Source organism: Jaculus jaculus, chromosome X, assembly GCF_020740685.1.
Source record: "Jaculus jaculus isolate mJacJac1 chromosome X, mJacJac1.mat.Y.cur, whole genome shotgun sequence".
NCBI classification, from domain to species: Eukaryota; Metazoa; Chordata; class Mammalia; order Rodentia; family Dipodidae; genus Jaculus; species Jaculus jaculus.
This window is the reverse complement of record NC_059125.1, coordinates 38046853-38057331: the sequence shown is the minus strand read 5'-3', so window position 1 is coordinate 38057331 and position 10479 is coordinate 38046853. Positions and strand designations below refer to the sequence as shown.

Sequence of the window (10479 nt, the reverse complement as noted above, 5' to 3'; positions counted from 1 at the left end):
ATTTTCAATAAAACTATATTGGGAGACATCCATTCAAACTACCACAGGAGGTAAGGAAGAATATGTCTGGAGTATGGGAGATTCTTTAGGTTGCTTCTTGGTGTTACCATGTCCTGTAATCAAGGTCAATAAGAAACTACAACAACCCAATCAAGGCAATGTGAAAATGGCCCAGATCCTTCAGGAATGAAGGTATGGGTCACCTCTCCAAGTAAAGAACCAAGACCTACTGAGGGTGCAGAGAATACAGAATGGGTAGTAGAAGAAGGTAGTTAGAAATACTAGCTAAGGCCATGTGACCAGTTACAAAATGAGGAGCTTAGGAATTTAGAGCACAGTCCTGAAGCCAATTTACAGTCATTTCCCTACTTGAGATTTAGTATCTCTGTGTCTTGAGGCTAGATGCTTATCTTTCTTATTCCTGCTTCATCACTAGGTTATGCTCTAAGTGAAATGTCTTAATGCCAATGTAGGCTTAAACTGTTCCTGTATAGTTGTAATATGGATAATAATCAGATTGTGTGAAGTATATGAACCAACTTCTCCTTCCAGTTAGTCTGACCATGACCTCAGTCAGACTATGATATCATCTACCTTGGACAGGCAAATGGAGAACCATACCATGGTTGCAAGAGTACAGAGAAGCCTCATTCAGCACTAGCATACCAAAGATCAGAGTGTAAGGATACCATTGATTTTATGACTTGTAGATAGATGAAGCTGATGAAATGGCTGCTATGTTTAAGCCCTAGAGACTTTCTGTGAAAACATTGGTGCTCTTGTCCTGATCATAGAGATACTGTATTAATTGACCTGTGATACTGTCACCATCAGCAGTTTTTAAAGGCTGACCACCTTCCTGGCCAGGTGACGTTAATAGTTATACACTTTGAAAACTACTGTACAGAAATACATTTCTGGCAGTGTTAAGAGCATTCTTTCTGAATGCAGAAATGATAAGATATGTTGAGGACTCCCTGTTCTTATCCCAAATACTTTAAAAAGAGGAAATTGCTATCCAAGTAGCAGAGCATTACTTGAACTTGAATTGTAAGGGACATTTAGTATTCTTCATACAATAATGGGTCTCTAGTGTCTCTACAGTGGCAACTTGGAGCAGCCCTAACTACTCTTGATATAGTTAAGTTGCAACAGCAACCTGAAAAGTGGAATCAAATAATGTCTTTGAGCCTGTAAGGGAATATGCTGATGCCATTTAGACATAATTGCCCAAGATTCATCTATTTTAATAGTCACTGGTAAAAACATAATTTCTTTATGTTAATCAAAATGACTCAAATATACATCAGGTGGGACCTGGAGAATTGAACCTGGGTCCTTAGGCTTCTCAGGCATGCACCTTAACTGCTAAGTAATCAATTATGGCAAAGAGATGTTATTCATTATGAAACCTTTGGTGAATTTAAATAGATTGATGTGTCTAAGGACAAATTCTCTCATATCACCCACATGTCAGTCTAGAGAAGTTAGCATACATGTTAAAAAACATACATGTTATCAGCTATGGCCTCCCTAGGAATATCTCAAAAACTTTGAGTAGATTATGGACTTGCTTATACATTGCTAGCTTTCAAAACTTTCTCTGGAATATTTCATTTTCAACATACATTTAGAATTTCTTATAAGCCCATAGGACAAACCATTGTAGATCAAGGTAATCATTTTCTTAAAGCTCAACCAAAAAAGGAGGGGCAGTCTAGAGGGTCATACGAAAATAAATGTTGGTGAGGCTGTGGTAAAAGAGGAACCCTCATTCTCTGTTTATGGGAATGCAAACTTATACAACCTTTATGGAAATCAATATGGAGACTTTAAGAAAAGATGAAATAGAGCTACCAACAGTCCCAGTTATTACTCTGCTGGGCATTTACCTTGAATGCTCCAAACTTCACTCCAGAGATATTTGCTCAACCATGTTTATAGATGCTCAATTCGCAATAGGTAAGAAGTGGAATCAACCCATGTGTCCATCATTAAATGAATGGATAATGAAAATGTGGTAAATTTACACATTGGAATTCTACTTAGCAGTAAGAAAAAATTGATATAATAAAATTTGTAGGAAAGTGGATGGACTTAGAACAGATCATACTCAGTGAACTCACACAAACCGAAAGACAGATACCACATGTTCTCACTTTCCTGTGGTTCCTGATCTGAAAATACTTGAGTTGGTGGCTTAGCTGACAGGAAATTTAAGGGCCAGACAATAGGGTTGGAAGGGTAGTGGGGAATGGGAGTCGGAGGTTGGGGGAAACTAGACACAAAACTAAATATAAAATGAGCTGTGTGTGGTGGCGCATACCTTTAATCCCAGCACTTGGGAGGCAGAGGTAGGAGGATTTCTGTGAGTTCGAGGCCACCCTGAGACTCCATAGTGAATTCCAGGTCAGCCTGGCCTAGAGTGACACCCTACCTCAAAAACCATAAAAAAAAAAAAAGAACGAACTAGTACCATAGAAATCTTTATTCCCTGATAGAAGAATAAGTGGTATAATCCTCAACAGGAGTATGGGAGATCATCTGGTAAGAAGGGCCCTGGAGAGAGTGAGATAAAGCCTAATCTTAAAATAATTGGTTCTGCCCTATAACCCTCAGTACTAGGAACCAGTTGCTACCCACATTGAATTGTTGATCAGAGAGACATACAAGGTCCACCAAACAAGGCAGGCTTCTGTCAAAGCACTTGATTACCTGCCTGAAGTAAAATGTAAGACCCTATTGCTGAAGACACCATATGCTCTTGACACAGAACATTGAGACAGCTGGCTGGAATCCAGAAGAAATCTAGTCCCCAGGCAGCTAGCCCATCTAATGCTGGAAAGCACTACATGAGCTACTGAAGGAAAGTGGCCAATAAGGGTGTGAGCAAGTGGGGGTCAAAGCTACTCAAAAGCAACCAGCCTGACAAGACATACACACCTGTGCAATGGTTGCACACATCCCTGGTGGTAACCAATGGCTTTCTGATTGGCTCAGAGATCTGATCAGTGGAAAGGAACCTATATCTGGTCCTGGGAACCAGTTCAGAATCCCATGGAAACCAACATTATGGTCTCCAACTAGTTATTGGCCAAAAGAGGGGCTACATCCATCAAGACATCTCTAAATTAACAATGCTTATCCTATTTAACTGATGTTGAATTCATTCTCTATTAGAGAGTCTGTTCTTATTCTAAAGGTAGTGAGACCCAAGGAGATACCCCCCCCCAACCTGCACACACACTTCAGCCAAGGGCCAGGTGAAACCACAGAGGAATTGATGAGATTAACAAGAATGCTGCTTCCATACTAAGCCTGAGAATCTGTGCCAGGGTGAAGTATAAAAACACTGAGGATACTCAACACTTTAACACAGCAGAAATCCAGAGGCTCCTGAGAGCTTAACACTGAAGTAGACTTAAAGCACACCCACCATAGTTCAGGGAATTTTGCAAAAGAGGTGGTGGAAAGATTCTAAGAGTCACAGGTTGGGAGGGTATACACAGATGCATCCCTTGCTCCCCAATGACTGACTTCTGCTCTCACAACACATAATCTACAACTACATGGGGAATACCAGCAATGTCACTGTGGTGTGCCCTCAGTGGATTGGGGACAGGCAGGAGGGAAATGATGGAACCAATGCATGATGTGTCCATACAAAGAATATTCTTAATAATAGTAAAAAGAGATGAGAGAGGTGGTGTGTCTTCAGCAAGTTCTAAAAGAAACAAGGACAGTTATATACATTTGATACTTAATAGATCATTTTTATACAGTGCATTTTACTTTTGCTTTATGTCATAAAATTTTGTATCAAAGTGAAACAATATGTTATACAACAAAAAAGGCAACAGGAAGTTCATGTGTGTGTGCACATATTCAGTGGACACCTTATTGTCTTGAACAAAAGGTAAATAGGAGAAAGGTTCCCCTGAATGTCATGTTTGGATGTAGATGTAGAGATCTCTGCTTCTGCCTGATTCATTGCACCTGTAAGAGAGATTTACATGCCATTCTCTTTCTTTTAAAGTTACATTTTGAAAGAACAACTTTATTATTTTGTAATAATTGTGTGATTCTTCATACTATTTAACATGTTAAGGGGCAGCGCTAATAGACTGTCAGTGATGAGTGCTAGTGTGATAGGAATGAATGTAAACCTTCTATTGGACACATAACTAAGGAAATAAATGCTGCTGAAATATCTTTTGGAAAAAATAAACAAATTGGAAAGTCCTACTCAAAGAAAATCTTCACTATGGTGAATAAGAAAGAATGAAATGTTTTACATTTGAGAAACAATAAAAAACAAGCAAAGGAGAGTCATACATTATCTGCTGAAGAATGACTTTCAGAAACAAGATACTCTCTAAAAACATTTGGTTCTAGGGCTGGAGAGATGGCTTAGCGGTTAAGCACTTGCCTGTGAAGCCTAAGAACCCCGGTTCGAGGCTCGGTTCCCCAGGTCCCACGTTAGCCAGATGCACAAGGGGGCGCACGCGTCTGGAGTTCGTTTGCAGAGGCTGGAAGCCCTGGCGCGCCCATTCTCTCTCTCCCTCTATCTGTCTTTCTCTCTGTGTCTGTCTCTCTCAAATAAATAAATAAATAAAAATTTTAAAAAAATTGTTTAAAAAAAACATTTGGTTCTATATAAAAACATAACTACATGGACCTCAATGACAAGGCCCAACCCAACTTTTAACCTGAAGCAGGGGATATGCTGCAGTCTTTTTCCTTTTTTTTTTCTTTCTTTTTTTTTGCTATGCTGCAGTTTTGTCTCCTACAGGACCCTTGTGGATTCTAGCTAGATAAGGCTTATCATGAACTGTTACCTAGGACAAGATTCAAACTTCCTTTCTCATGGAAGTCTTTATACAGTTAAATTTTAAACTATTACTCATGAAGGGATTAAATGGATTATTAATTACACTCCCCAAAATACTATGATTTATACTAGTAGGCCATATATTTTCTAAGGACCCCCATCTATGTCTCCCACACAGAACTTCCTACACATTTCTCCCCCTCACTCTTTTAACTACTTTTCTTTTTCTTTTTCTTTTTTTTTACTGCTCTACACCCTTATATTTATTTGTTATTTACGATTATGACTTGTGAGTGACAGCTGTGATTATATTAATAAATATAATTTACAGTCTACCATGACATATGAATACTTTCCTGTCAGTTTAATTCTAAATACAATTAAAATTTGATCTTCTGCCAGAATTGCTATATATAATTAATTTTAAATAATTTCTAATTATATTTATGTTCAACAACCTAATGTTCAAACTCGACATACAGAAATCCCTAAAGATATAACCAGAGATATTTAAAGTAGGTAAAAATAATGGTTTTATCTACTTAAGACTTTTTTGTTTTTAAATATTTTATTATTGACAACTTCCATAATTATAGACAATAAACCATGATAATTCCCTCTCCTCTCACTTTCTCCTTCATAGTTTCATTCTCCATCATATGCCCTCCAGTCTTTCATTTATTTTGATGTCATCATCTTTTCCTCATATTATAATGGTCTTGTATACATAGTTCCAGGCACTGTGAGGTCATGGATATCCAGGCCATTTTGTGTCTGGAGGGAGCATGTTGTTTGGGGTCCTACCCTTCCTTTGGTTCTTACGTTCTTTCCACCACCTCGTCTGCAATGGACCCTGAGCCTTGTAAGGTGTGATAGAGATATTTCAGTGCTGAACACTCCTTTGTCACTTCCTCTCAGCACCATGATGCCTTCTGAGTCATCCCAGAGGTCATCACCATGTGAAAAGAGAAGCTTCTCTAACCAAAAGTGAGAGTAGCATTAATATATGAGTATAAACATTAAGAGAAGTACTTACTAGGCAGTTTGGTGAGCATAGTATATACATTTAGCCAGATACCAGCAGACATTACACCCCTGGGGCTCATGACTAACCCTGTTGTAGGTTTTCAGTATCAGGAATGTATTTCCTCCAGTGGATTGGGCCTGCAGTCCAATTAGAGAGTGGCTGGTTTCTCCCATAACAGGCATGTCACTATTGCACCTATTGGCTCATTTGGCCTGGCTAGCAAAACTTAAGGCTTTCAGTGTCCACTCATTTTTTTTTTTTTGATCTTCACTAATGACATCTCTCCCTCTCTCTCTCTCTCATTGAACTGCATGCAGTGTGGCTTTTTCCAGCCTTCTTTCAGGTCTACATGGAGGAGGTTTTAAGCTCAGCTCCAGCAGGATTTCTCAGTGGCCTTGCAGCCCAAGCATGTGGATTCTTCAGCAATAGGGTTTTACCATCTATTCCTGGTGGGAAACCAAGGGCCTCAGCAATGGTCTGTGATGTTTTGGGGGCACCAGGACCCTCCCTGGCCAGCAACACACTAGAAGGTATCCCATCCCTGGCACTGAAAATTTTCTAGTAACAATCAATGGCTTCTGAATGTGTCATTGTCCAAAACAGTAGGTTTCCATATGACTTATTTATACCCTCTTAGATTTTGATTAACCCTATCCCCACCCTTCTTTTACTCATTCTCTTCCCTTGATCTCACTTAGGCCTTTCTACCCTGAGTAATCTGCTTCACTGTTTCCTAGATACAAATTAATTTTTGTGATTATATTTTTGATGACCCTTGAATTCAGAACAGGCAGCATTCTAGATAGTTGAGGAAAACACAATTAGCTACTAATTAACACATTATTGTTCTCTGTTTGAAGCAAATAAGAAAAAAATAAGTGTAGTTTGCTGGTCTCTATGATTGTTTCCTCTGTTCTACTGAATCATGTGAATGAAGTCCAGTGCTACTACTCCTGTATGCGTAAAGACAGACAAATTAACTAACAGCTAATTCTTCTGAGAAAGGACATTTATGTTAATTATCAAGGAGACCGAAATGCAGAAGCATGAGAAATGTGTGCAAGCCCTGGGACAATGTGAAACAACTAGTGACTGCATTAAGGAACCTGTAACTGAGTTTCCAATTTTTCACAATTTTGCATTTATAGTAACACAATTTAATAACAGTAAAGTTAAAGTAAAATGTAAATAATTATAACACAATAAAGAATATCTGTGTTGCTGTTAAATCACTTTAAAGAACTATGAATATCTACATCAATATATTTATAGTACATATATATGAATGAATACATTAGAATTCAAATGCTACTTACTTTGCATTTTTCATAAAATGATTTTATGTATATAATTTCTCACTTCCAACCAAATAATTTAGTCATTTCTCAGTATTTTCTAATACTGTACCATCTCTATTTCTAATATGTCATATGATATTACAATTCTATTGATGAATATATAATATTCATTGCTATTTATTTAGGATCGGTAATTTCAAATGTTCATTTGTACTGAAATGAGACACTTTTTATTTATTCTTATTTTACTTCAAGTACAATTTTAGTTCCAGAGAAGGCAGTGTTGTCTTAAGGACTTAGAGACGATTTTCTGTTTCTTTTACTCCAGGAAGATCACTTAAGAACAAATACCTGATGTTTCTAAATGGACACGAAACAATGAGGCCTTTGTTTGTGACATTCCCAAAAAAATATTTCAATTTCCAAAAGGCTTTTCTGTAGTTTTCCAAGTTTACTAAGCCTCTGCAAATTCAACATAATGGCACTTGGATAGTCTTACTTTTTTAACCATGCTGTAGGCATGTGATCAATTCCAATGTCCGCAATGTAAGGATCAGTAGCATCTATTGCTTGAATCTTGTTTTTGTCCAACAGGGCCTGTTGGGAGGCTATTATAGTCCTTCTGCCACTTCTCCTGGTCATGATAGCACACTGTGGCCCCATAACACAGTAGCCATTCAGATGCTACTTTATCAGGACTAACATTCTTGATGTGCTTGTTATTTACTTTATTAAACACTGTATTCAGCCATCCTCAGAAGTATCTAGAATCACATGACCATGGGAGATTCTTTAAGCTGCCCAGCTGCTAGGAGGTTTTTCCAAATAATATCATTTTATCTAGTGACAATGAAGAGAAACTGGACTACTTGTATGCTTCTGGTTGAAAGACAGCCATTTAGAAAGACAGCTTGGGGGCTATTAATTAAAGGAAGCATGTTCTTACCATATAACCCAGCAATAATACTCTTGAGCATTTATCCTGATTGTAATATTGTACTGTAGTTCTATAAGATGTCATCACTGGGGCAGATGAACAAAAGATAAATAGGATCTGTATTATTTCTTTCAATTGCATGAGCATCTACAAAGGGACACAGAGACACAGAATGTCCCTGCACCTACTGAGCACTAGGGCTTCCCTTCATCTTTTCTTTTTATAAATACTTTAAAAATGTCAATTAATTAAATTATTTATTTATTTATTTATTGGAGAGAGAGAGAGAAAAAAACAAAAAAACGGTGTGCCAACGCCTCCAGTCACTGTAAACAAACTCCAGAAGCATGCACCACCCACCTTGTGCATTTGGATTATGTGGGTACTGGGGAATTGAACCTGAGACCTTAGGTTTCAAAAGCAAGCACCTTAACTGCTAAGCCATCTCTCCAGCCCTGCTTTTCTTACTGTAACTGTTACAATTACTTCTTCATTGCTGGTATAAAGCACCCAGAAAGTATTTTTGTTTTGGTTTAAAGTCTTAAGGGGAAGCTCCATGAAGAAAGGGGAAAGCATGACATGATCAGAGGCTGGACATCTTACTTTGGCATTCCTAGCTAGAGGTTACTGCACATGTGCATAAGAAAGTGTGACTATAAATGCTTATGGTACATTCTTTGGACATTAGGCCAAGGGAGAAAAAAATGAAAATCTATCAAAAGGCCAAAGGATCAATAGTTTATGCTGTCCACCACATTTAGAACAGAAAGGAAATAATTGTGGGCAGGTAATTGTGTTCTGCTCATCACAAAGGTACCCAAGGCATAGTTCCAGGTTTCCTAGCAACCTGAGTGGCCTCAGGCTGAGCTGGACCACTGACCTCAGAGCCAGGGAAGCCATGGCAGATCAACCACCACGGGTACCCCGGCAGACGGACAAACGGAAATCGTCCTTGACTAACAAGAAGCAATGGAAGTTCCCAACTTTTCGGGAGGAACAGCGCCATCTATCTGGGGTGGAGGAACTGGACAGCTTCCGGAGAGGTTATTCTCCAAGCAAAGACCTATTCCCACGTGGACTTGTTGGGGCCTTTCTACCACCAATTTCTCCCACTTTGTCCATCTCCCCCAGACCTAGCCAAAGCAGGGGACACAGATCATTTCCCCAAGGCTTAGAAACGTTTCCTGCAATTTCACCAGCCCAGCAATCAGGAACAAGGTCTCCGGATGAGGCAGTGGCCCACCAGATCCAGCAGGTAATGGCTCCCTTGACATGGGAAGGTGATGATTCTGATGATGATTTAGACTATTTCTTCATAAAGTCGCTGGGCTTGCCAAAATCTTCTGTAAAGCTGAATGCCAACAAACGATACTGGGAGCAAGAAGTCGAGAATCCCAATAAATTTGGGAAACAATGTCCTAGAAATTTGGATGTGGATCCTTCAACCACCACAGGGTCACATCACCATGACTGCTTCAATAAAGATGAGTCAAGAAGTGAAGATATGCTTGACCCCCTTTATAATAATGAGTTTTGGGAATGGGATGATGAATTTAAAAGCTTAAATATCACGGATGACATGGAATGCACATTTGATATCGACTGTGAGTGCCTGTCAGGTTATAAAGAGTCATGCAAGAAAATAGATCTTCCTTTTGAATTCAGATACCTCAACAGTCAGAAAAAAGCAAAGAAGGACACCAGACACAAGGTACAGACATCAAAGATTAAGCAAAAGCTCCCCAAACCACATGATGCTCATGAAAGCCATAGGGAGAGGAATGAGGATGGCTCATCACAAATGAAAACACAGCAGGAAAAAAATCGTGGAAATCAAAAGCATCTCCCAGACCACAAGGCCTCCCTTCAAATCCAAGGTAGAAGTGTTTCGAAGCCAGATATTCTTGAAAATCTTTATGGAGCAGTTGCCTTTAAGGATTTCATCATCAGTAAGGGCTACAGTATGCCAGGAGTCCTGGAGAAGTTATTCACCAGGAAAGGATGGGATTATGCTTCTATTACTACTCCTACTCTGAGAGAGGTAAAAGCTCAAGAATTGATCATGCAACAACTGCGGGATGCTGAGAAGGAGGCGGAAAAGGAGTTGCAGAATTGTGACTTAGATGGTGCCTATCGTCACTTATGGACTAGGTCCAGGTCTAATTTGTAATACTCATCGCGTTGGTTCCAGTTCAACATTTGGAGATGCAGCACCTCATATGTTTTAAATATTTCTCAGTAAGCCTCTGCTTTTCCATCACTAAGACTCTAGATACTTTATCCATATTTACACTGACTTTCCTCCTATGTGCTGTAGTTTGAGAAGATGACAACAATCATTTATACAATGCATAACACTCACTATGAAAATATTCCACTGAAAATG

General features: G+C 38.9%; 1 protein-coding gene and 1 pseudogene across 1 annotated transcript; one reads left to right on the top strand and one right to left on the bottom strand.

Moving 5' to 3' along the window:
- Window positions 1-7401: 7401 nt before the first annotated feature.
- On the bottom strand, window positions 7402-7991 carry LOC101609210 (annotated as a pseudogene).
- A 1000-nt stretch (window positions 7992-8991) lies between these two features.
- On the top strand, window positions 8992-10263 carry LOC101597533 (putative protein FAM47D). The gene has a single exon (XM_004665713.1). It carries the CDS (start codon window positions 8992-8994, stop codon window positions 10261-10263), a length of 1272 nt encoding a protein of 423 aa, XP_004665770.1.
- The last annotated feature ends 216 nt before the right edge of the window (window positions 10264-10479 follow it).

What these genes read in the sequence shown, in the direction of transcription:
- LOC101597533 (XM_004665713.1), top strand. Translation starts at nt 8,992, where the DNA reads ATGGCAGATCAACCACCACGGGTACCCCGGCAGACGGACAAACGGAAA.